The following is a 26,630-nucleotide window of genomic DNA, read 5'->3' as shown; positions in this document are numbered from 1 at the left end:
GGAGGAGGGTGCAGATGATCGAAGAGGTGACGTCAGGGTTCGATAACCTCACTGCAGTGAGTGTGTGTGTGTGTGTGCAGCAGATGTTTTTATTGTGAAAGAGTGGACAGGAAGAGTTGCTGGTTTGAATCCCGGTCTGATGTCAGCTGACAGCTGTGACGTCACACTGTGACCTGATAATGAAAGCTGGCCAACTGAAGCTCCTTAAGCTTCATCTATGAGCTCCTCTTCATCAACAAGGCTTCATCTATGAGCTCCTCTTCATCTATGAGCTCCTCTTCATCTATGAGCTCCTCTTCATCAACAAGGCTTCATCTATGAGCTCCTCTTCATCTATGAGCTCCTCTTCATCAACAAGGCTTCATCCATGATCTCCTCTTCATCTATGAGCTCCTCTTCATCAACAAGGCTTCATCTATGAGCTCCTCTTCATCTATGAGCTCCTCTTCATCAACAAGGCTTCATCTATGAGCTCCTCTTCATCTATGAGCTCCTCTTCATCAACAAGGCTTCATCTATGAGCTCCTCTTCATCTATGAGCTCCTCTTCATCAACAAGGCTTCATCTATGAGCTCCTCTTCATCTATGAGCTCCTCTTCATCAACAAGGCTTCATCTATGAGCTCCTCTTCATCCATGATCTCCTCTTCATCTATGAGCTCCTCTTCATCCATGAGCTCCTCTTCATCAACAAGGCTTCATCTATGAGCTCCTCTTCATCTATGAGCTCCTCTTCATCAACAAGGCTTCATCTATGAGCTCCTCTTCATATATGAGCTCCTCTTCATCCATGAGCTCCTCTCACCATCGCTTTAAGTTCAGGACTTGAGGACTTGAGCAGGTCTTCACGGGGTTGTGGGTTTGATGCCTATGTTATTCAGATTGTGTGTAGTAACCAGAGCTGCTATATATATATATATATATATATATATATATATATATATATATATATATATATATTCTTTTCTTTGATTAAGATTCATGTTTGTTTTCAATTGAATAATATGGAAACTTTCAGACTGTTTATTGCATCACCAGTGGGTGCACTACAAGAAACCACAAGGACCCCCCCCCCCCCCCCCCCCCCATACACACACACACAGAAACAGTTTGGCAGTGAAAAGCTGTGATGTCATCATCAGCAAATTCAATCGAACGCCCGAATGACTCACCGAGTCTTAAATACTTTAATCGGATGAGATTCTGTTTTGTACTTTCTGTGGAGGTCAAATGTTTTTATTTGTTGACAGGAAGTTGATCCATCATGAGAACCGTCCTCCTGACCTTCTGTTTATTAATCATGTGACTAAAACCCCTCTCTGTGTGTGTGTGTGTTGAACAGGAACTGGTGTGCGTTTGTGGTGACGAGGTCGGTGAGCTGTGTGGTCGAGGACGGAGTGGAAGCCTACGTGAAGCCTGATTATCATCCCTGCAGCTGGGGGAGCGGACAGTGCAGCAGGGTGGTGGTGTAAGTACACACACACACACACACACACACACACACACACACACACACACACACACACACACACACACACACACACACACACACACACACACACACACACACACACACACACACACACAATGAACTCCTCGTGTCTCTTCAGATACCGGACCTACATGAGGCCGCGGTACAAAGTGGCCCACAAGATGGTGACGCAGATGGAGTGGAAGTGTTGCCACGGCTACAGTGGAGAGGACTGCAATGGAGGTCCAGTCGGAGGGGCAGGAACCCAGATTTCTACCACCAGATCTCAGCCCAGACCGGGGGGACAGGGGGGAGGAGGTCAGGGAGGAGGCACGGGCTATGGACAGGGGGGAGGAGGTCATGGGGGAGGAGGTCAGGGAGGAGGGACGGGCTATGGCCAGGGGGGAGGAGGTCAGGGAGCAGGAGGTCAGGGAGGAGGCACGGGCTATGGTCAGGGGGGAGGAGGTCAGGGAGCAGGAGGTCAGGGAGGAGGCACGGGCTATGGTCAGGGGGGAGGAGGTCAGGGAGGAGGCACGGGCTATGGACAGGGGGGAGGAGGTCATGGGGGAGGAGGTCAGGGAGGAGGGACAGGCTATGGACAGGGAGGAGGAGGTCAAGGAGTAGGGACAGGCTATGGTCAGGGAGGAGGCACGGGCTATGGTCAGGGTGGAGGAGGTCAAGGAGGAGGAGGTCAGGGAGGAGGCACGGGCTATGGTCAGGGGGGAGGAGGTCAGGGAGCAGGAGGTCAGGGAGGAGGCACGGGCTATGGTCAGGGGGGAGGAGGTCAAGGAGGAGGAGGTCAGGGAGGAGGCACGGGCTATGGTCAGGGGGGAGGAGGTCAGGGAGGAGGCACGGGCTATGGTCAGGGGGGAGGAGTTCAGAGGGGAGGAGGTCAGGGAGGAGGCAGTTCTGGATCTGGACAGAGTGGAGGACACAGTGGTAAGTGGATTCTCATTTCCATTGATTCGAAGTATTGTTACTTTCAGACGTGTGGCCCCGCCTTCGTCTCTGTGTGGCCCCGCCTTCGTCTCTGTGTGGCCCCGACTTCGTCTCTGTGTGGCCCCGCCTTCGTCTCTGTGTGGCCCCGCCTTTGTCTCCATGTGACTGTAAACGCTTCTGTGATTGGAGCACCAACTTTGCCGCTTCCTGCTCTTCCAGGACGAGTTGAGAACGAGAAGATGAGGCAGCTGGAGGAGAAGATCCAGAGTTTGACCAAAAACCTCCAGGACCTTCAAACCACCGTGAACGAACAATTTCAACAGGAAGTCAACAAACCGGGCGTCAGTGGAGGAGGAGGAGGAGGAGAAGATACCTCTTCAGGAGGAAGAAACCCTGCTGATGCAGCTCAGCCGGAGATTAAAGAGACGATTCACAGCATTCAGACTAAACTGGACCAGCTGGACAACCGCACACAGGTGAGTCCCTGTTTTATCTGTGAGGACTTGAGGAGCACCAATACATGCTTCGACTGAAGCTGAGGTGTCTCTGCTCCAACAGGCCCATGATAAGACCCTGGTCAGCATCAACAACCACCTGGTGAATGGGAAAGGGAACGACCTGGACGGAGGTCTGTCCGGAGGAGGACTGGGTGGAGGGAAGTTGAATTCGTTGAAGGAGGAGATCCTGAGGGAGTTGGAGAGGAGGGTGTCGCTATCCTGCTCCTCCTGTCAGGTATCATCTTCTTCAAGTCATTCGTCTGAATTAACATTGCGGCTTTCTGACCGAAGTGCGTGAAATAGAAAACATAAAAAGTGCAGCTGAAGTAAAACGTTTGTTGGTTGAGTTAAACGGGTCTTTGTGTTTCCTAGGCCGGTGTGGAGGATCTACGCAGACAGCAGCAGGAGGACAGGGAGAGCATCCGAGCTCTGGAGAAGCAGCTAAATGCCATGGACCTTCGGTATCGGCAGGGCCTGGATGGACTGCGACGGGAGGTGGTGCGCTCACAAGGATGCTGTGCAACCGTCAATGACCTCCAAAACCGCGTCACTGACGCTGAGCGCAAGATCAGCTCAGCCTCAGAGAACTTTGACGTTCTGCAGAACCGTCTGGACAAGGAGTTCAGCGGAGGAGGCGGCAACAACGAGAACGGCGGCTTCCGAGGAGGAGGGTTCGGTGGTGGCGGTGGAATCGGGGGACGTGGGAGGGATGTTGTGGTGACGGAGGACCGACTGGACAATCGTCTGAGGGATCTGGAGCGGCATATCAACAACACCGTGCAGCGGACCGAGCAGAGCTGCTCATACCTCGAGAACGACCTGAAGGACTACTTCCACAGAGAACTGGGGGACCTGAGGACAGTGTTCCTGGACCGGTTTGATGACCAGGCCTTCAGGATCGTAGACGTTGAGCTGGACGTAGGGCTGGTGAAGGACGGGGTGAGCGACCACGGCAAGAGGCTGTCGAAGCTGGAAAACAACACATCGCTCATCAGCCGGAGGCTGGAGGAGTGCAGCTGTGGAGGGTCTGAAGGAGGAGGAGGAGGAAGGGGTAGCGGTGACCGGGGAGATACAGGAGGAAGGTGGGGAGCAGGTGGAGATGGAGGAGGATCTACAACAGGAGGATCTGGAACAGGAGGATCTACAACAGAAAGAGGAACTACCGGAGGAGGATCCACTGGAGGATCTGGAACAGGAGGATCCACAGGAGGATCCACAGGAGGAGGATCTACAGGTAGAGAATCTACAGGAGGAGCATCTACTGGAAAAGGATCTACAGGAGGAGGATCTACAGGAGGAGCATCTACGGGAAAAGGATCTACAGGAGGAGGATCTACAGGAGGAGGTGCAGACAAAGGGTTATCTGGGTCGGGAGGACAAAAAGAAGGGACAACAGAAAAATCCCTGGAGTGGAGAGTGGTCGCCAATGAGGATCAGATTCGACACTTTAACACTCAACTCAAAGACATGTCGGTGTCTGGAGACTCTCTGCTCGACAAGGTGAGATATAGATCCCCCACAAGTCTTTATAATATAATGTTTTTTTATTATAGGAATGCAAATAGTGGCTAAAGAAAATGCAAGTTTCCCTCTATATGTACAGTTACTGACTGTAGGGGACGCAAGGGTTACCTGAGAAAGGTACCAATGGATTCATATTAGCCAACTACTATACCGCTATTAGACTTCTTTACTAGGAGGAGAGCTCCGGAGAGGATGGCTGGCTAGTTAGCTAAGTTAGCTTACTCATCCATATCCAGAGCTAGCTATTAGGCTAGTGAGACTTTGTAGCTTCCACCTGCTCCCCTCCTGGCAATATGGTCTTCAAGCGTTGAGGAATTAGGCTGAGGGACCGCAGGCCTTCCAATGCCGCTGGCCATGCTTTGATTCTACACTGTTTACAGACAAGGAGCCCCACATCTCTTTAATAGTTTAACCTTCTGTGCTGCAGAAACTGTGACGGCTGGGGAGGTAAGCAGAAGGCTAAGCTAAACTAAAAGCAACACCTTGACATAGCTATCACTCTTGAATAGATCTTTATGAATATTAACGTGAATCATTCCCAAGGTTGTGGACCTGAGCCAAGATGTCCGTAAGATCAAGGACCTGACCGGGGATCATGGCGAGCACTTTAACCGAATCGTGACCGAGGTGGAGCTGCTGGGGCAGGACTGCGAGTTGTGCGGGAAGGTGGAGGACGAGCTGCAGAGGCTGAAGAATCATTCCCACCATGCACTGGGGCGCATGCAGAGCCACATCAACAGACTCCAGATAAGACTGGACTCTGGGAAAGAAGGCTGCTTCCACATGTGTTCACAGCTGGAGGACAATGTCCGCCTGCTACGAGACGACGTCAGGAGGTGCACCGGCCAATGTAAGACCAGCCCGGACACGCCCACAGGTCAGAGCAACCAATCAAATGATTGTATTTGATTGTATATTCAGTTTTCAATTCAGTTTATTTTGTGTAGCCCAAAATCTCAAATTACAAACTCCCCTCAGAGGACTTTCTAATCTGTACACAATACGACATCCCTGACCTTTAACCTCACATCGGATCAGGAACAACTACCAAATAATAGAAAAAACCCTTTCAGGGTAAAAAAGGTAAGAACCCTTCAGGAGAGCAGCAGAGGAGGATCCCTCTCCCCCGGATGGCCAGATGAACAGAGTTACAGAGTTACATAAACACATTACATGAATATGACAATGTATGAATAATGAGTAATAGGCATGGACCACGATCCAGACCTCCACAATCCATGAAGCAGAAGGAGCTAGAGAGGAGGGGGGGGGGCATGCAGGGCCATGGGCCGGAGGCTGGCTCACCAGGCATGAGGCATCGCAAAATGAGGTCTGGCCCAGGATCCAGGACCAGCATCAGACACCTCCAGGTCCAATGGACCCTATGAGACATGAAGTCACAAAGACTCCGGGGAGGAAGCAGAGTTAATAAGGTGCAATGGAGAGATGTAAATGTATCCATAAGGAGAGAGAGAAGAGGAGATAGGTGCTCAGTGTATCCTAAAACATCCCCCAGCAGCCTATAAGCCTATAGCAGCATATCAAGGGGCTGGACCAGGGCAAACCTGATTCAGCCCTAACTATAAGCACTATTAAAGAGGAAAGTCTTAAGTCTATTCTTGAATGAGGTGACTGTGTCTGCCTCCAGGACTGAAAGTGGAAGCTGGTTCCATAAAAGAGGAGCTTGATAAGTGAAGGCTCTGGCTCCCATCCTACTTTTTAGGACTCTAGGATCCACAAGTAGCCCCGCATTTAGTGAGCGCAGCTCTCTAGTGGGGCAATATGGTACTACAAGCTCCTTAAGATATGATGGTGCATCACCAATCACGGCTTTGTAGGTGAGGAGAAGAATTTTAAATGTGATTCTTGATTTTACAGGGAGCCAGTGCAGAGCAGCTAATACAGGAGTCATGTGATCTCTTTTCTTAGTTTTTGTGAGTACACGAGCTGCAGCATTCTGGATCAACTGGAGGGATTTAAGAGACTTATTAGAGCAGCCTGATAATAAGGAGTTGCAGTAATCTAGTCTGGAAGTAACAAACGCGTGAACCAGCTTTTCTGAATCTTTTTGGGACAAGATGTGCCTGATTTTTGAAATGTTACGTAGATGAAAAAATGCAATCCTTGAGATTTGCTTAACGTGGAGTTAAAGGACAAGTCTCGGTCAAAGATAACTAGAGATTCTTTACAGTGGTGTTGGATGCCAGGACAATGCCATCTACAGAAACCACATCACCAGATCATTGATCTCTGAGGTGTTCAGGGCCAGTAAAATAACTTCAGTTTTGTCTGAGTTTAACATCAGGATTATATGATTGTACAAATGTTTTGCGTCTTATTGTTTTATTATATACATTTTTCTGGAGGCACAAAATGTATCAGCCACACTCACAAATTCCATTGCAAATAATTAAATTACAAAACCGTTGTTTCCCCCAAAATCAAATCAGATCAAATGAACCTCCTGGTGGGACGAGCTGGTCGATGTTTTATTGTAAGTTAAACCATTTTTAATGAAGAGATAATTAAAGTGGTTTGCAAAATCAACCCTTACTAGGTGGTGCTTCTGGTGGTTCTGGTGACACCGGTGGCCCCGGCGGACGAGGACCTGGCTTGGATGCTGAGAAGCCTTTAGACGGCCACAGCGTGATCGGAGGATCCATCAACAACAACCACCTGAAGACGCTGCAGGGCGAATTGTCCGAGGTCATCCTCACCTTCAGCTCCATCAACGACACCCTGAAGGGGCTCGAACACACGGTGCAGAAACACGGCAGCGCCATCACCGACCTCGGTGAGCCCCGCTCGGCGACGCCGACTCTGCATTTATCCCGACGCCGCTCCGGAGCTCACGTTTACCCTGTGATCCCTGACAGGAAACACAAAGGATAAGATCATCTCCGAGCTGGACAAGATCCAGCAGGAGGTGACGGAGCACATCGAGGACAGCCGCGACCGCCTGGACGCCACGGACGGGGACGTCCGGCGGTTCGAGAGCACGCTCCTGGTCGAGATGGGGGACTGTAAGAGGTCTGGAGACGGGCTGGAGAAGAGGCTGTCGAAGCTGGAGGGAGTCTGTGGGAGGCTGGACGGGGTCTCCGACTCCATCCTCAAGATCAAAGAAGGTAGCGTTCACTTTGAGGTCTTCAGAGCTTTGTTAGATTTAGCTCCGCCCTCTCCTGTCACTTCTGGTTGCATAAAACAACACGGTGCCAACTCCACAACCCAATGGGTAACTTCTATCCTCGAGTCCTTGGCTCCATGTGGTTTCTGAGATATGGTTTCTAGTGTGGAGGCGTGGCATACAGAGCCCGTCTGATTGGATGGTTCTCTGGGCCTTGTGGTTCCTTAATGTGTTCAGGTCTGAACCGACACGTGTCGGGTTTGTGGACCTGTGTTTCTGGTCTGAATGAGTCGGTCGTCTATCATGGAGGAATCATGGACTCCATTCAGAAGAACCAGGACGACGTCTACAGCAGGATGAAGACTCTGAACTCCAGCCTGAACCAGGTCTTCAGAGACCTGCAGAGTTCCTCTGAGCACGACCGGACCGGTGAGCTACAAACTGTACCTATTGGTTCAAAACCTGACATTTTGAATCAATAGGCGACTAATTGTTGCATTGATTCAGATTCAACTGTATTGTACTAAAAGTACTAGGGACTGCAGTACAAGTGCCATGTGCATCATAATTAATGAGTAGCATTAGTAGTACAACATTATAGAGAGTATAAGTATTTTACAACGGGTTCAGTTGCCTCTCAGCCAATCACAATCAAGGACTATCTGTTTTATATGAAACATTCAGCTAACATGCTAACGTGCTAACGGAGTCCCCTGGTATTAACAAACACAAGGAATGATGGGTAACGAGTGCGTTTCAACTTCCTAATCTGTTCTTATCGTTTGAATCTAAGTATGATTTGTGTCACTTCATATCATTCACATTATCACACAGCCCTACCCGGACCCCCAGGACCCCCAGGACCCCCAGCCCTGCCCGGACCCCCAGGACCCCCAGCCCTGCCAGGACCCCCAGGACCCCCAGGAGAGAGAGGCTTCAACGGGCTGCCGGGACTCCCTGGGCGACAAGGGGAAGGTGGAGCCCGAGGTCAGCCTGGTACAACCCATATTTTATATATTTACACATATTGATATTAAAGAGGAGGAAGCAGAGTATATAAAAACATGGAGGTCCAATTAATGAACAGGACCCTCTGGATATGAAGACCATCTGTTCTATGTTCACCTTTTTTCTAACAGCAGCTCTGATGTTTTTTCGCAGGTCCCAAAGGTGAACCAGGTACGGATTTACTTTATATAATATTGAGTTTAAATAACTCAGCAACCTGCAGGATTACACACTAGCTCCTCATTGGCGGAAAGGTTTCATTCACCGGCCAATGACGTCGCTTGTTTTATTTCATATTTCATTTCATCTTTTATTTCATCCTAATGTGTTTTTGTTTAATAACTGCAGGGAAGACATAACAATTAAAAACAAATAAACAAGCAAAAAGGAACAGACAGTCCAGACAGACCTTCTCACCTTCTCACCTTCTCACCTGCTCACCTGCTCACCTGCTCACCTGCTCACCTGCTCACCTTCTCACCTTCTCGTTCAGACAGTCCAGACCTTCTCACCTTCTCACCTTCTCACCTGCTCACCTGCTCACCTTCTCACCTTCTCACCTTCTCACCTTCTCACCTTCTCTTTCAGACAGTCCAGACCTTCTCACCTTGTTGTTCAGACAGTCCTTCTTACCTTCTCACCTTCTCACCTTCTCGTTCAGACAGTCCAGACAGACCTTCTCACCTTCTCACCTTCTCACCTGCTCACCTTCTCACCTTCTCACCTTCACCTTCAGACAGTCCAGACCTTCTCACCTTGTTGTTCAGACAGTCCTTCTTATCTTCTCGTTCAGACAGTTCAGACCTTCTTTCCTTCTCGTTCAGACAGTCCAGACCTTCTCACCTTCTCACCTTGTTGTTCAGACAGTCCTTCTTACCTTCTCGTTCAGACAGTCCAGACCTTCTCACCTTCTCACCTGTGTCTTCAGGTGTCTCCGGTGTCGACGCCCACGTGCCCAGACTTTCCTTCTCTGCTGCCCTCACTGTTCCCATGGAGAGAGCTGGAACCATCCTCTTTGACAAGGTCTTTGTCAATGAAGGAGACTTTTACGATCCGAGAACAGGTAAACGGGAAGGGACGCTGTGTCTCAGTAGGGTCGTCCCCTCATCGGAGGTTCGATCCCCGGCTCCACATGTTTAAAAGTCCCTGAGCAAGAACTCCAAACCTCCCGTGGTCAGACCAGCAACTTGGTCATCAAAGGGCGAATGAGAAAGTGCTTTGGATGAACGTGAACGCAGCGCCCTCCTCCAGTTACCCCTCAGCTAAACACTGTTAGCTCTGTTAGCGCTGTTAGCTCTGTCATGTTGAGGCAATCAAAATACTCCCAATCTCTGATGCTGCTGAGAGTGACATTAACACAATGAAGGAAACAGTCAAGAGAAGGAAATATGAAATCAGTTCTTTGATTGGTCGATCAATGTTCACACTCTGAATCTTTCCCCTTCAGGTATTTTCACCGCCCCCGTCGATGGACGTTACTTCTTTAGTGCCATCCTGACGGGCCATAAGAACGAGAAGATCGAGGCGGTTCTGTCTAAGTCCAACTACGGCATGGCCCGGGTGGACTCCGGAGGCTACCAGCCCGAGGGCCTGGAGAACAACCCCGTGGCGGAAGCCAAAACCCCTCCGGGGTCTCTGGCTGTCTTCAACATCATCTTGCCTCTGCAGACTCGGGACACGGTCTGCATCGACCTGGTGATGGGCAAACTGGCCCACTCTGTGGAGCCCCTCACCCTCTTCAACGGCATGCTGCTGTACGAAGACCTGTGAACCCTGAACAACAGCGTTTAGGATCCACAACGGAAGTCTGGCGGGTTCAGTCCTCAACAGACTTCTGACTCCATATGCTAACAGACCCCAGATTGACAGATATCCGTTGGACTGGTTATATTTTATTATTCTAAAGAGTGTTTATTCACACGTTGAACGACAGCAGGGGTCGATTTACCGTCTGCTTTAATCCAGTCAGCTGATCTGATGTGGTCACATGGTCTACCCTCTCTGTGAGGACAGATGTGGACCAGGATCAGCTGAGGCCCGGCAGACCTGCTTCCTCTTGCAGCTTTTTGGACACATAGGGAATCTGTTATTGATCATCTGACTGGTCAATGTTGAGATATGTGGACCCCGGTGTTCATTGACCCCCCCAGGTGACAATGTGACCACATGTGATGAGAAGGTCTTTGCTCTGAAGCTTTATAGAAGCAGAATGTGTTCTCAGTTTGACTTTATGATGACTTCACATTGTGAATGTTTTATATGAAGCTGTTTTTATGTCCTGCCGAGTATTTAACGACTACCACGTCATTTCACTTTGATGGACACGTCCCACTGAAGGTCCAGCTCACAAGACATAATCAGATCATGTACGTAAGTCAAGTGGTAAATCATTATTTAAGTAAATATATGGAAGTTTTATCAACAAAATGTAGTTAAAGTATAAAAACGTTTTTTCAGGCTTTAATATAAATTCAATTCTTGTTAGTGGATACGTTCATGTATGGATTACTGAACAGGGTCCCTCCTGACCTTCAGACACAACATAAAGATACTCCATGAAGGTCTGTGGGTCGTCTTCAGGGCTTCAGGGCTTCAGGGCTCTGGTCCAGACGGGTCAGAGCCCTGAAGACGACCCACAGACCTTCATGGTGTTCCTCCATGAAGGTCTGTGGGTCGTCTTCAGGGCTTCAGGGCTTCAGGGCTCTGGTCCAGACGGGTCAGAGCCCTGAAGACGACCCACAGACCTTCATGGTGTTCCTCCATGAAGGTCTGTGGGTCGTCTTCAGGGCTTCAGGGCTCTGGTCCAGACGGGTCAGAGCCCTGAAGACGACCCACAGACCTTCATGGTGTTCCTCCATGAAGGTCTGTGGGTCGTCTTCAGGGCTTCAGGGCTTCAGGGCTTCAGGGCTCTGGTCCAGACGGGTCAGAGCCCTGAAGATGATGAATGAACTTCACTGTCATTAAAGGAAACAAAGTCATCAAACCCGGCAGGTTGAACAACAGCCCATGATGTGTTTTTATAATAATCGTCACTTTTGAATCGCCTGTTATATTTATTATATTTGTCTCCTTTTCTTCAATAATATTCATCAGATAAAAACAGTATTATTAATATTAATTCATATTATTACCTGTGCGAAGGAGCTCATGTTCATGGATTGTTTGTCTGTGGAATGACAAACAATCGACTGTCATGTGACTTGGTGGGAGAGCGTGGATTGGTTATGGAGGAATCAGACCTGAATTATGAATTAGGTTTCACTTTTGTTGGCATTGTGCGTTTGGGCCTTTTAGTAAACATGTGAAACACTTTTGTCCCTAAAATAAAGAAGAATAAAAGATTCAAACTTCCATCTGGTGGATGTCCCCATAGTGTTCAATACTAGTGACATTATATTACTTTTCATGATATATAATATTATGTTTATTACTTTTCAGTGAAATGAGTGAAGTCATAAAAAGTAAAAAAAAAAAGTAATATTTTAGAATTACATAAAAGTGAAAAAAGTTCAATTATAATGTGTCACGAAAAGTAAAATGACTTATACTTACTTATATAACTGTGTTACTCTTCATGACTAATTATGGTAAATGGACCTGTACTGGGGTTAAGGACACCGAGCCGGGGACCCAACTGACCATATATTACCACTTTTTTTAAAGTTACTTTTCAAGACTTATATAATTGCTTTTTTTTTAACTTTTCATGACAGATTAAAATATGAGTTTGCATGTAATTCTATAATAAAAACCTTTCATAACTAATAATATATTATTACTTTTTTTTTTTTTTTACTTTTCATGGCTTAATATAATATCACTTTTTTATTAACACATTATTATATATATATATATATATATATATATATATATAGTTACTTTTCAAGACTTATTATATAACTTTTCATGGCATATTATAATATTACTTTTTTTACTTTTGTTCCTTCTTACGACTCATATACTCACCACACTAAGTACAGACTTACCACACTAAGGACATACTTACCACAATAAGGAAAGACTCACCACCCTAAGGACAGACTCACCACCCTAAGGACAGACTCACCACCCTAAGGACAGACTCACCACCCTAAGGACAGACTCACCACCCTAAGGACAGACTCACCACAATAAGGACAGACTCACCACCCTAAGGACAGACTCACCACCCTAAGGACAGACTCACCACCCTAAGGACAGACTCACCACACTAAGGACAGACTCACCACACTAAGGACAGACTCACCACCCTAAGGACAGACTCACCACCCTAAGGACAGACTCACCACAATAAGGACAGACTCACCACCCTAAGGACAGACTCACCACCCTAAGGACAGACTCACCACCCTAAGGACAGACTCACCACCCTAAGGACAGACTCACCACCCTAAGGACAGACTCACCACAATAAGGACAGACTCACCACCCTAAGGACAGACTCACCACCCTAAGGACAGACTCACCACCCTAAGGACAGACTCACCACCCTAAGGACAGACTTACCACAATAAGGACAGACTCACCACCCTAAGGACAGACTCACCACCCTAAGGACAGACTCACCACAATAAGGACAGACTCACCACCCTAAGGACAGACTCACCACCCTAAGGACAGACTCACCACCCTAAGGACAGACTCACCACCCTAAGGACAGACTCACCACCCTAAGGACAGACTCACCACCCTAAGGACAGACTTACCACAATAAGGACAGACTCACCACCCTAAGGACAGACTCACCACCCTAAGGACAGACTTACCACAATAAGGACAGACTCACCACCCTAAGGACAGACTCACCACCCTAAGGACAGACTTACCACAATAAGGACAGACTCACCACCCTAAGGACAGACTCACCACCCTAAGGACAGACTCACCACCCTAAGGACAGACTCACCACCCTAAGGACAGACTCACCACCCTAAGGACAGACTCACCACCCTAAGGACAGACTTACCACAATAAGGACAGACTCACCACCCTAAGGACAGACTCACCACCCTAAGGACAGACTCACCACCCTAAGGACAGACTCACCACACTAAGGACAGACTCACCACCCTAAGGACAGACTTACCACCCTAAGGACAGACTCACCACCCTAAGGACAGACTTACCACAATAAGGACAGACTCACCACACTAAGGACAGACTCACCACCCTAAGGACAGACTCACCACCCTAAGGACAGACTCACCACACTAAGGACAGACTCACCACCCTAAGGACAGACTCACCACCCTAAGGACAGACTCACCACCCTAAGGACAGACTCACCACCCTAAGGACAGACTCACCACACTAAGGACAGACTCACCACACTAAGGACAGACTCACCACCCTAAGGACAGACTCACCACCCTAAGGACAGACTCACCACCCTAAGGACAGACTCACCACCCTAAGGACAGACTCACCACACTAAGGAAAGACTCACCACACTAAGGAAAGACTCACCACACTAAGGACAGACTCACCACCCTAAGGACAGACTCACCACCCTAAGGACAGACTCACCACAATAAGGACAGACTCACCACACTAAGGAAAGACTCACCACACTAAGGACAGACTCACCACCCTAAGGAAAGACTCACCACACTAAGGAAAGACTCACCACAATAAGGACTCACCACCCTAAGGACAGACTCACCACCCTAAGGACAGACTCACCACACTAAGGAAAGACTCACCACACTAAGGAAAGACTCACCACACTAAGGAAAGACTCACCACACTAAGGACAGACTCACCACAATAAGGACTCACCAGCCTAAGGACGGACTTTCTTCTTCTTCTTCTTGTCATTATTATTATTATACAGGTCATGTTTTATCAGTGACATTTTTGTTGAACATATTGTAAATCTATTATTTTATTTCCTCCAGGACTTTCTGTCGTGTATGAACGTTATGTTCATATTCATATTTAAATAACCTAAAATACAACAGATCATAGATCTGAACTAAAAGACGAGCTGGTTGTCAGCAGCCAATCAGAGAGCTGCTGTTTGGGGCGTGTGACCCGTGAGAACGCCCCACGGCCTCTGGCCTGATAACCAGCTGGACCGACCAGCGGACGCTCTGATTGGCCGAGGCCCCGCAGACCTGTGGATAAAAGAGCAGCTCGTCCTCCAGCACACCATCATCATCCTCCTCCTCTTCCTCACCATGGCCTTCCTCTGGATCGTGTCCTGCCTCGCCTTCGTCAGCGCCGCCTACGGTGAGAACAGGAGTCAATTCATTCATATTTTAGTCCATGAAAACATCAACAGGAGGAGAAATGTTTCATGATGAACACGAGATGATAGAACAACAGAAGATACAGGTTATGTCTTCTGAGTATTGTCATGACCCGGCTCTTAGGCCATAACAAATTCCACAGACAACAGCTTGGGGATACTTAAAAAGGTTTATTGAACGCATAAAGAAACGTTTACCTGTATGACGTGTGGCAGTCAGTAACATCAGTGGTGTCCATGTGCGTGCGTGAATGATGGTGTGTAGATGTTGGCGGTGCAACCCAAGTGTAACCCAAAGACCAAGAGGTGAACGATCGCACCGGTCTAGTACGCTCCAATAGAACCGCGCCCTGAGCAACACTAGTGCCGGCCTCTTATGCCGTTGTCAATCCCGGCCCAGGTGCGCTGCATCATGCCATCTGTCCCGCACACCTGCCGTGATCAGGGGCCGTCACACCCCCCCCCTTAAAGTCGGTGGCCCTAAGGGATCACCGGCATCAATGCAACGGTGCCCGTGACAACTCATCCGCAATAACATTATCCTTTCCTTTAATATGCCTAATATCTAGGTCGTACACCTGAAGAAACAATGACCATCGCGTCAACCTCTGATTTGGGCATCTGATGGAATGCAAAAAGGTCAAAGGATTGTGATCCGTATATACCAAAATCCGCCCTCCTGCTCCTACATACACATTAAAATGCTGTAGGGCCCAAATCAGCGACAAAGCCTCTTTCTCAATAACAGAGTAATTTCCCTGGTACTTGTTAAATTTCTTCGAGAAAAAACTGACTGGCCTCACCAATCCCTGGTCATCATCCTGAAGCAAGACGGCACCTGCTCCCACCTGGCTGGCATCTACCTGGAGCATGAACGCCCTATCGAAACAAGGAGCAGCCAGCACGGGAAACGAGCACAACAGAGATCTCACCGTATCAAAAGCCCCTTGACATTCAGACGACCAAACATACTTCACCCTGGCCTTGAGCAGTTCAGTGAGAGGAAACACAATTGTCGAAAAGTTTTTACAAAAGCTCCTGTAGTACCCCACTAAGCCCAAAAACCTTTGCAACTCCTTCTTTGTCCTGGGCTGTGGATATCCGGCTATCGCCATGACCTTGGCCTGAACTAGTGCCACACGGCCCTGTCCCACCACCCGACCGAGGTACGTCACTGTAGCCTTACCAAAGTCACATTTGGCCAAATTAATGGTGAGCCGCGCTTCCGCCAAACGATCAAACAGTGCTCGGATGCGCTGAAGATGTGAATGCCAAGTGTCGCTGTAAATGACCAAGTCATCCAGATAAACCGCACAACCCTTTAATCCGGAAACTACACGATTCATCAACCGCTGAAAAGTTGCAGGGGCATTCTTCAAACCAAAAGGCATCACTTTATAGGAATAAAGACCAGACGGTGTGATGAATGCCGCAATCTCCTGCGCACGCTTCGACAAAGGCACTTGCCAATACCCTTTAAGCAAATCGAATTTGCTTACAAATTTTGCAGACCCCACCTGATCTATACAGTCATCCATACGCGGCAAAGGAAATGAGTCTGATTTCGTCACGGAATTCACCCTCCTCATGTCGGTACAGAACCTAGGTGTTCCATCCTGCTTGGGCACCAAGATACATGGAGATGCCCAACTAGAAAATGTAGGTACAGCGATGTTATTCTGGAGCATGTACTCCACCTCCGCGTCCAAAAACCCCCGTTTAACTGGTGGCATCCGGTAGAAGTGCTGCTTAATTGGCTGAGCCTCCCCAACATCAATATCATGCTCCGCCCAGTCAGTTTGTGAAGGCACATCACCAAACAAACCCGGATACTTGTGTACCAACTCCGACATTTCCCCAAGTTTTGCCTCTGGCAGATGAGCCAGCAACCTGTCCAAATTAACGAGTGAATCCGAATTTTTCAACCGCCCGTACAGGAGACTATCGTCAGGCTCCGGCACCCCATCTCCCTCCTGCACCAACCCCTCTGAAGCCACCGCAAGAGCCGGATGAACACCATCCCCTACCTCCTGCCCCAAGTCAGTGTCCACTACACGCCTATAGTACGGCTTCAGGAGGTTTATATGGCAAAGACGCTTGACCTTTCTACGTTCCGGCGTTGCAATGACATAATTCAACTCCGACTTCTTCTCCGTGACCGTGTACGGACCTGTGTACTTAGCCTGAAATGGCGAACCCACAATAGGCATAAGCGCCAGCACCTGGTCTCCCGGACTGAACTCATGTCGCTCCGTACGTCGGTCATACAACCTCTTCATTTTTACCTGCGAGCCCGACAACCTTTCCTGTGCCATACTTCCAGCTACGAACAAACGATGTCTAAAACCATTCACATAGTCCACCAGTCTCCCTGGCACCTTAGTATCCACACAGTCATCTTTCAGTGCCGCCAAGGGACCACGCACAGCATGTCCAAAAACCAACTCATTTGGGCTAAAACCCGTACTCTCCTGTACAGCCTCCCTAGCCGCCAACAACAACCATGGAAGCCCCTCTTCCCAGTCTCTATCCAGCTCGACACAAAACCCACGTAGGAGAGACTTAAGGGTCTGATGGAACCTTTCCAAGGCGCCTTGGCTTTGGGCATGATAAGCGGACGATCGGTTCTGTCTAACACCCAACAACTTCAGCACCTGCCCAAACATGTGTGATGAGAAGTTCGACCCTTGGTCACTTTGGACCACCTTAGGAATGCCAAATATAGAAATGAATTGTGACAACGCCTTAACCACAGCCTTTGTTGTGATTGACCTCAGAGGATAAGCAGCCGGGTACCTGGTGGTTTGACACATCACTGTAAAAGAATATTTGTAACCCGACTTGGAACATGGCAATGGACCCACACAGTCCACAATGAGGTGTGTAAATGGTTCACTCAGAGCTGGGATAGGCTGCAATGGCGCTGGCTTGATCTTCTGATTCGGTTTTCCCGTTAGCTGGCATACATGACATGTTTTAATGTACGCGGCTACATCCCTTTTGACACACGGCCAAAAGAAATGTTTCAGAATGTTAAGGTATGTTTTCTGCACCCCAAAATGTCCACACCTGTCATGTGCCACTTCCAAGACAAGAGGACGAAACTTAGTTGGCACCACCATTTGGAAAACCTCATTCCCCACACCATCCTCCCCCATGGGAACCCATTTCCTGAACAACACCTCGTTCCGCAAAAAATAGCCATTAGCTGCACTGTCTATCTCTGACCCTGGCAAAACCCGCTCAAATACTAATTTCAAAGACAAATCCCCACGCTGCTCCTCCACTACCTCACTGTGTGACAGTGACACAGGAAGCTCCGACAGAGATGGAACCTCCAAAGCTACCTCCACCGTATCGTCAGATGACACGTCAGGGTCTGCTTTGCTCATAGCGCGCGTAAATACGCAGGATGAAAAAGCTTCAGGCAACACTCGGGAGCTCTCGTCCGACGCAGAATCCCTTGGACAACATGTGACCACCGGTGCGGGAGAAGTGTCCGTCCAAACTATGCTCCCAGCCAAACCGTTGCCCAAAATAAACTGTATACCTTCAATAGGCAACGCCGGACGCACACCAACCGCTATCTCGCCCTTCACCAGCTCACAGTCAAGCACCATCTTGTGCAAAGGAACAGGGAGAACCTTCAAACCCATCCCCCGATTGAGAACACAGTCCCCCGTGTCAGTCTCCTCAGACAAAGGCAAAACAGAGTCAACAATATATGAATCATAGGCCCCTGTATCCCTCAGGATTTTAATCGGGACCTTCACCTCACTCCCCAAAAGTGACACAAATCCACCTCGAATGAACGGAGCATAGGCTGCCAAAACACCCAGGCCACAAGAGTGAGATGTAAGCTCCCCCGCAACGCCGCCGTCCTTAACCGTAGCAGCAAAGGCAGCCGGCCTAACATTACTTCTTCCATCCCTTAGTCTAGCCTGTAATATAGGACAATCTGCCTTCCAATGTCCTTCCTCCCGACAATAGTTACAGGTATCACCACTGTCCAACCTGACACCTGTTCTACCGTCAGATCTAAAACCTCCCACCTTCCTTGAACGCATCTCCTGTGAAGTCATACCAGAACTACTTCCTCGCACACCCCAAGCACTGCGAGCCACAGAACCCTCCCCGAAACTGCTCTTATGAAGCAACACGTATTCATCCGCTGACACGGCCGCATCAGCAGCAGTCTTGCTTTTCCGCTCAATGATATACGTCGCCACACGATCCGGAATGACATTTTTAAACTGCTCCAAAACCATTAACTCACACAGATCTTCAAAAGTAGCTACGTCAAGGGCAGTTAACCATCGCCTGAACCCCGTTGATAGGTCCCTTACCAACTCCACGTATGTCTGACCTGTTTTCCTCTCCAAGGTCCTAAAACGCTGGCGATAGGCCTCCGGCACCAGCTCATACACCTTCAGCACCGCAGCTTTTATCTTAGCATAGCTAGAGCTGTCCTCCAGACTCAAAGAGGTGTACGCTTCCTGTGCTTTCCCTGAAAGGACACACTGAAGCATAAGCGCACAGTCCGCATCGGGCCAATCCCTAGCCTTCGCTACACGTTCAAACAACAACAAGAAAGTGTCCGGATCCCTTTCATTAAACGGTGGCAACCAACGCAAATTACTACCATCAAAGCGATACCCCGCAGGCCGGGGCCCCTGCTCTTCACCGAACAACTTGCCATCCTCGATCAGAGACAAACGATATCTCTCCAGCTCTATCTTTGCAGTCTCTAACCCTTGTCGGCTTCTCTCCATTTCTAACTGCTTTTTAACTTCCAATTCATGTCTACTCTTCTCATGCCCCATCTGCAGCAGCAAAATCTCCTTCTGCTGCTCAAACGTCAGTCCATGAGTTTGAAAAGACCCAGCAGCAGGCATGGACAAAAACTCCTGTTTACCCGCAGCCATAATCCCCACCTCGATCAATTTGGACTTTATAGCCTTTTTAATGTTCTCCTTGACGCGCTTATCTCCCTCAACCACCACAGAATAATGCTCTGCAACCCGGAGCAACTGCTCTTTTGTGCACGCATCCAGGGACTCCTGAGACGGCGCGTCAATGAACGCCTCAGCCATGTTGGCTATCTACCACGACCATCGGACCAGACAGACACCACAAAGTGTACCCTCGTGCGCAACGAGGAATAATCCTCACCTCGGTTTGGAGTCTCCCCGCTATCTAGAGAGCAACCCAGCTAACTAAGCTAATCCCTAATCTTCATGCAGCTACTTGTGGTGGGTATTTATGCACTGAAGACTGCTGGTGTAGCAGAGCGACTAGCAAGCTAGCAACTCTCCTGAAACCACGGACATGCTCCCAAGCAAGCTTCAACCACGTTCACCACAGCACTACACCCAGCCCAACGAACCCAAAGGGAACGTCGCTACAGTCTATCAGCGGCACAAATGACAACAGAATAACAGAACAACGGACCAACATGGTCAACGGACCAAACAAACTTTTTCCCAAGCCCACGCACATCCACTACACCTCCGCACACACAACGCCGGTCACGGTGAAAAACCACCACAAAACACGGGAAAAAAGCTGGACGAGCCCCCAATTTGTCATGACTCGGCTCTTAGGCCATAACAAATTCCACAGACAACAGCTTGGGGATACTTAAAAAGGTTTATTGAACGCATAAAGAAACGTTTACCTGTATGACGTGTGGCAGTCAGTAACATCAGTGGTGTCCATGTGCGTGCGTGAATGATGGTGTGTAGATGTTGGCGGTGCAACCCAAGTGTAACCCAAAGCCCAAGAGTTGAACGATCGCAACGGTCTAGTACGCTCCAATAGAACCGCCCCCTGAGCAACACTAGTGCCGGCCTCTTATGCCGTTGTCAATCCCGGCCCAGGTGCGCTGCATCATGCCATCTGTCCCGCACACCTGCCGTGATCAGGGGCTGTCACAGTATAGATATTATTAAGCTGCAGTTCTCTCTGGTTGATTTATTGGAGTGATAATAAATAAAACAATCAAACAACACACATTTAGAATCAAAACAATAACCAAAGTATAACATAATATATCATAGAATAGTCCTTTAAAGTGCTGTGGTCCTCTCAGGCTGCGGCTCCCCCGCCATCGCCCCCGAGGTGACCGGCCACGCCCGCATCGTCAACGGCGAGGAGGCGGTGCCTCACTCCTGGCCCTGGCAGGTGTCGCTGCAGGTGAGGCCTTCTTCTTCTTCTGTTCCTCTGCTCTTCTTCAGCTGTTCTTCAGGACTCAGTTCACTTTGTTCTTCTTCTTCTTCTTCTTCTGTTCCTCTGCTCTTCTTCAGCTGTTCTTCAGGACTCAGTTCACTTTGTTCTTCTTCTTCTTCTTCTTCTTCTGTTCCTCTGCTCTTCTTCAGCTGTTCTTCAGGACTCAGTTCACTTTGTTCTTCTTCTTCTTATTCTTTTGTTCCTCTGCTCTTCTTCAGCTGTTCTTCAGGACTCAGTTCACTTTGTTCTTCTTCTTCTTCTTTTGTTCCTCTGCTCTTCTTCAGCTGTTCTTCAGGACTCCGTTCACTTTGTTTGTTTCTCTCTCAGCAATCCAACGGCTTCCACTTCTGTGGAGGATCTCTGATCAACGAGAACTGGGTGGTGACCGCCGCCCACTGCAACGTCAGGTGAGCTCAGCTTCCTGTCTGTGTCTCGTGGCTTCCTGCTGGACTTTAAAACTACAGACATGTGATGTCATCAGGGATTCTCTGTAGTTTTTATCAAACTAACGAAATAGAGGGAGGGATTGAGTCAGAATGAAGCACAGCGTGATGATGATGATGATGATGATGATGTTGATGAGTTCATTGATCAGGATGTTAGTAGAAACATTCATAGCTGGTCTGATTACGTCATTAAAGTCAACCGGATGGCGTTCTTTAGTCTCGTGTTTACCAGAGAAAGGAAACTGGATGCTTCTCCGTGTGATTTGTGTGAAGCGGCGCTTTGAAGAGGTACTTCCTGTTTCCTGTTTCCTGTTAGGACCTACCACGTGGTGATCGCCGGAGAGCACGATAAGGGTTACGGCTCCAACGAGAACGTCCAGCGTCTGAAGCCCGCCAGGGTGAGAAGAACCGCCCGTCGGCCAATCAGGTTTCAGAACCCCTGGTTCTTCTCTGCACTAACCCCTCCCCCTCCCGCTCCCCCAGGTGTTCACCCACCCCGGCTGGAACCCCAGAACCATCAGCAACGACATCTCCCTCATCAAGCTGGCCAGCCCCGCCCGCCTGGGAACCAACGTGTCCCCCGTCTGCCTCGCCGAGGCCACCGACAACTTCCCCGCCGGCATGACCTGCGTGACCAGCGGATGGGGTCTGACCCGCTACAACGGTGAGATTCAGGACTCGCGAGACCCTCATATTCATCGTGATGAAATATTAAGAGAATCTAAACAAACTGTTTTCATAAAGGAACCGTTTTGGTCTAAAATGATGTACTGCAACAACAGTGCTTTTACTCTGAAAGGGCAGGAGGATAAGTGTCTGAGTGTGTGTGTGTGTGTGTGTGTGTGTGTGTGTGTGTGTGCCTCCCACAGCTCCCAGTACTCCCAACAAGCTGCAGCAGGCTTCCCTTCCCCTGATGTCCAACGAGCAGTGCAAGAGGACCTGGGGCAACCAGATCTCCAGCGTGATGATCTGTGCCGGAGCAGCCGGAGCCACTTCCTGCATGGTGAGGCCCCGCCCACTTCCTGTCTCGCTCAGATCCTTTTATTTCCAATCGTTATCGTTATCTTAAACACCTGCTCGTCATTTGCTATTGTTTATTACTGTGCGTGTTGTTGTTTCAGGGCGACTCTGGCGGCCCCCTGGTGTGTCAGATGAACAACGCCTGGTCTCTGGTCGGCATCGTCTCCTGGGGAAGCAGCCGCTGCTCCACCTCCACTCCGGCCGTCTACGCCCGCGTCACCGAGCTCCGCGGCTGGGTCGACCAGATCCTCGCTGCCAACTAAGCGCCCAGAGGACAATGGATGGAAATAAAAATACTGAACATCACTGATTGTGTTGCTTGTTTTTGTCTCATTACTGCAAATATGACCAAGTTGATTAGCGGACTTAATCCATGACAATCCTAAACCTAAACTAAACTACAACTCCTTTGAAAGCCTTGTTCTTAGTCTTTCACATCCAATTCTATTTGTTATACTGTACCGGCCACCAGGTCCATATTCAGAGTTTATATCTGAATGTTCAGAGTTTCTATCAAGTTTAGTTCTTAAAACTGATAAGGTTATTATTGTAGGAGATTTTAATATTCATGTGGATATTGATAATGATTGCCTTAGTGCTGCATTTATCTCATTGTTGGACTTGATTGGCTTCTGTCAGAGAGTACAGAAACCCACTCACTGCTTTGGCCACACCCTCCACCTTGTTCTTACATATGGCATTGACATTGAGCATTTGGAGGTCTTCCCACAGAACCCTCTTCTGTCAGACCATTACCTCATAACTTTTGAGTTTATACTCCCGGAGTATACACCGTTAGTCAAAAGTTTCTACACCAGATGTCTAACTGACAGTGCTGTAGCTAAATTTAAAGAAGCGATTCCTTCTGCATTTGATTCAATACCACGTCTCAATGTGACGGAGGACTCCTGTGATAACTTTAGTCCGTCCCAGATTGATCATCTTGTCGATAGTGCTACAGGCTCACTGAGAATGACACTAGACTCGATAGCCCCACTGAAGAAAAAGACAGTGAGGCAAAGGAGGTTTGCTCCCTGGTAGAACCCTCAGACCCGCGACCTAAAGCAAACTTCACGAAAGCTTTAAAGCATATGGCGTTCCACCAATCTGGAAGAATCACGCTTAGTTTGGAGAGATAGTCTTAAAACATATAAAAAGGCTCTCCGTAATGCAAGAGCAGCCTATTACTCATCAGTAATAGAGAAAAATAAGAACAACCCCAGGGTTCTCTTTAGCACTGTAGCCAGGCTGACAGAGAGTCACAGCTCTGTGGAGCCGTGTATTCCTATAGACCTCAGTAGTAATGACTTCATGAACTTCTTCAATGAAAAGATTTGAACTATTAGAGGCAAGATTGATGATCTCTTGCCCTCAACTACTGCCGATCTGTCATCAAGAGGAGTGGCCTTGGAAACGGCTGTATTCCCTGGTGTATATTTGGATAGCTTTTCTCCCATTAACCTAGACCAATTGTCCTCAACGGTTTCTACTTCTAAACCGTCTACCTGTCTCTTGGACCCCATCCCAACGAGGCTGCTTAAAGACGTGTTGCCTTTAATTGGCACCTCTCTGCTGGATATTGTTGATGTGTCTTTGCTAACAGGCCATGTACCACATTCCTTCAAAGTAGCTGTAATTAAACCTCTCCTGAAGAAGACCACTCTTAATCCAGAGGTGTTGGCTAACTACAGACCGATCTCTAACCTTCCCTTCCTCTCTAAGATCCTTGAGAAAGTAGGACTCATCTCTGTACTGGTCTTGTTAGAGCTTAGTGCTGATAAAGGACTCATCTCTGTACTGGTCTTGTTAGACCTTAGTGCTGATAAAGGACTCATCTCTGTACTGGTCTTGTTAGACCTTAGTGCTGATAAAGGACTCATCTCTGTACTGGTATTATTAGACCTTAGTGCTGATAAAGGACTCATCTCTGTACTGGTCTTGTTAGACCTTAGTGCTGATAAAGGACTCATCTCTGTACTGGTCTTGTTAGACCTTAGTGCTGATAAAGGACTCATCTCTGTACTGGTCTTATTAGACCTTAGTGCTGCGTTCGACACCATTGATCATGACATCCTATTACAGAGACTGGATCAGTCGATTGGCATTTCAGGTACCGCACTAAGTTGGTTTAAATCCTATTTATCAGATCGATCTCAGTTTGTATTTGTAAACGATGAAAACTCAATGACCACCAACGTTAATCACGGAGTTCCACAAGGTTCTGTGCTTGGACCAATTTTATTTACCTTATATATGCTTCCTTTGGGCAATATTATCAGGAAACACTGCATAAACTTTCATTGCTATGCAGACGATACTCAATTATATCTATCGATCAAACCAGAGGAGACCAACCAGCTCGCTAAAATTCAAGAATGTCTTAAAGACATAAAAACATGGATGACCTGCAACTTCCTGATGTTAAACTCAGACAAAACTGAAGTTATTTTACTGGCCCTGAACACCTCAGAGATCAATTATCTGGTGATGTGGTTTCTGTAGATGGCATTGCCCTGGCATCCAACACCACTGTAAAGAATCTCTAGTTATCTTTGACCGAGACTTGTCCTTTAACTCCCACGTTAAGCAAATCTCAAGGATTGCATTTTTTCATCTACGTAACATTTCAAAAATCAGGCACATCTTGTCTCAAAAAGATGCAGAAAAGCTGGTTCACACGTTTGTTACTTCCAGACTAGATTACTGCAACTCCTTATTATCAGGCTGCTCTAATAAGTCTCTTAAGTCCCTCCAGTTGATCCAGAATGCTGCAGCTCGTGTACTCACAAAAACTAAGAAAAGAGATCACATGACTCCTGTATTAGCTGCTCTGCACTGGCTCCCTGTAAAATCAAGAATCACATTTAAAATTCTTCTCCTCACCTACAAAGCCTTGATTGGTGATGCACCATCATATCTTAAGGAGCTTGTAGTACCATATTGCCCCACTAGAGAGCTGCGCTCACTAAATGCGGGGCTACTTGTGGTTCCAAGAGTCCTAAAAAGTAGGATGGGAGCAAGAGCCTTCAGTTATCAAGCTCCTCTTTTATGGAACCAGCTTCCACTTTCAGTCCTGGAGGCAGACACAGTCACCTCATTCAAGAATAGACTTAAGACTTTCCTCTTTAATAGTGCTTATAGTTAGGGCTGAATCAGGTTTGCCCTGGTCCAGCCCCTTGATATGCTGCTATAGGCTTATAGGCTGCTGGGGGATGTTTTAGGATACACTGAGCACCTATCTCCTCTTCTCTCTCTCCTTATGGATGAATTTACATCTCTCCATTGCACCTTATTAACTCTGCTTCCTCCCCGGAGTCGTTGTGACTTCACGTCTCATAGGGTCCATTGGACCTGGAGGTGTCTGATGCTGGTGAGCCGGCCTCCCATTGGCCCTGTTTTCTCTTCATTTGAAATATGCGCCGCTCTGCAGACAGCAGACTTGTCCGTGTCTGTGATTGGTCAGAGGCTGCAAAACCCGCCCCCTTCATGTGAGCGTCTCATAAGCAGCTTTGTTTAGCAGGATCCCGCGTGGAAGGGTTAGTTATTAAAACCAGATGACAAAAAGATATCTTGGCTATGTTGAACTTGTTGTAAAGGCCCCTGGAGCAGCTACACTAGGAGAACATGGCTGAGACCCCCCATGACTTAAAGCCGGGGTTCACTTGGTTTTATGGTTCCATTGTCTACTCCGCGTGTTTCACAAATCCTTAAATATAACAATAACTCATTGAAATCGGTTTACTGGTTAATAGAGAGGTTGTTTCCTTATGTTTGATACCTGTGCAATTCATTTTGGGTCTCTTCCATCCCAGTAATAGATTACTTACTGAGCTACTCTGCTGTCGTTTATGTCATTCATTCAATTATGGATTAATGAAAGGTCATTGATATGTTCAATAGATAATTCATAATTCATGCCGTGCACTTTAAGTTGTGTATCCTTCACATGAGCTACCTGTGTAACCTGTGAGTATCTCCACATGAATCATTACTATGAATTATTAATGCCACAAGGAAACGTCCTGCATTGATAATTACTCTCCAATAAAAGTACAAATGATGTCACTCGTCACATGATCAGTTTTAATGTTGAGACACAATCCCATAAAACAACAACATTATGA

General features: G+C 48.0%; 2 protein-coding genes across 2 annotated transcripts in view; both read left to right on the top strand.

The window, feature by feature from the left end:
• Nucleotides 1-12,287, top strand: part of LOC117750066 (EMILIN-1-like) — a 12,848-nt gene extending 561 nt beyond the window's left edge. The window contains exons 2-15 of the mRNA XM_034560946.1: nucleotides 1,342-1,467; nucleotides 1,610-1,842; nucleotides 2,320-2,409; nucleotides 2,629-2,885; nucleotides 2,968-3,141; nucleotides 3,279-4,406; nucleotides 4,974-5,307; nucleotides 6,988-7,224; nucleotides 7,307-7,555; nucleotides 7,792-7,983; nucleotides 8,389-8,550; nucleotides 8,716-8,733; nucleotides 9,491-9,625; nucleotides 10,010-12,287. Of these exons, the coding sequence (XP_034416837.1) occupies nucleotides 1,342-1,467; nucleotides 1,610-1,842; nucleotides 2,320-2,409; nucleotides 2,629-2,885; nucleotides 2,968-3,141; nucleotides 3,279-4,406; nucleotides 4,974-5,307; nucleotides 6,988-7,224; nucleotides 7,307-7,555; nucleotides 7,792-7,983; nucleotides 8,389-8,550; nucleotides 8,716-8,733; nucleotides 9,491-9,625; nucleotides 10,010-10,332 (3,658 nt within the window). The 3' untranslated portion in view covers nucleotides 10,333-12,287. The remainder of the gene's footprint in view (nucleotides 1-1,341; nucleotides 1,468-1,609; nucleotides 1,843-2,319; nucleotides 2,410-2,628; nucleotides 2,886-2,967; nucleotides 3,142-3,278; nucleotides 4,407-4,973; nucleotides 5,308-6,987; nucleotides 7,225-7,306; nucleotides 7,556-7,791; nucleotides 7,984-8,388; nucleotides 8,551-8,715; nucleotides 8,734-9,490; nucleotides 9,626-10,009) is intronic.
• A 2,454-nt stretch (nucleotides 12,288-14,741) lies between these two features.
• On the top strand, nucleotides 14,742-22,769 carry LOC117726062 (chymotrypsin B-like). Its single transcript, XM_034526099.1, has 7 exons — nucleotides 14,742-14,793; nucleotides 20,904-21,007; nucleotides 21,368-21,447; nucleotides 21,803-21,884; nucleotides 21,970-22,150; nucleotides 22,356-22,489; nucleotides 22,608-22,769. Exons 1-7 carry the CDS (start codon nucleotides 14,742-14,744, stop codon nucleotides 22,767-22,769), a joined length of 795 nt encoding a protein of 264 aa, XP_034381990.1.
• Nucleotides 22,770-26,630: the final 3,861 nt, after the last annotated feature.

Source organism: Cyclopterus lumpus, chromosome 3 (genome assembly GCF_009769545.1).
Source record: "Cyclopterus lumpus isolate fCycLum1 chromosome 3, fCycLum1.pri, whole genome shotgun sequence".
Lineage (NCBI taxonomy): Eukaryota > Metazoa > Chordata > Actinopteri > Perciformes > Cyclopteridae > Cyclopterus > Cyclopterus lumpus.
This window is presented reverse-complemented; position numbering and strand designations above follow the sequence as displayed.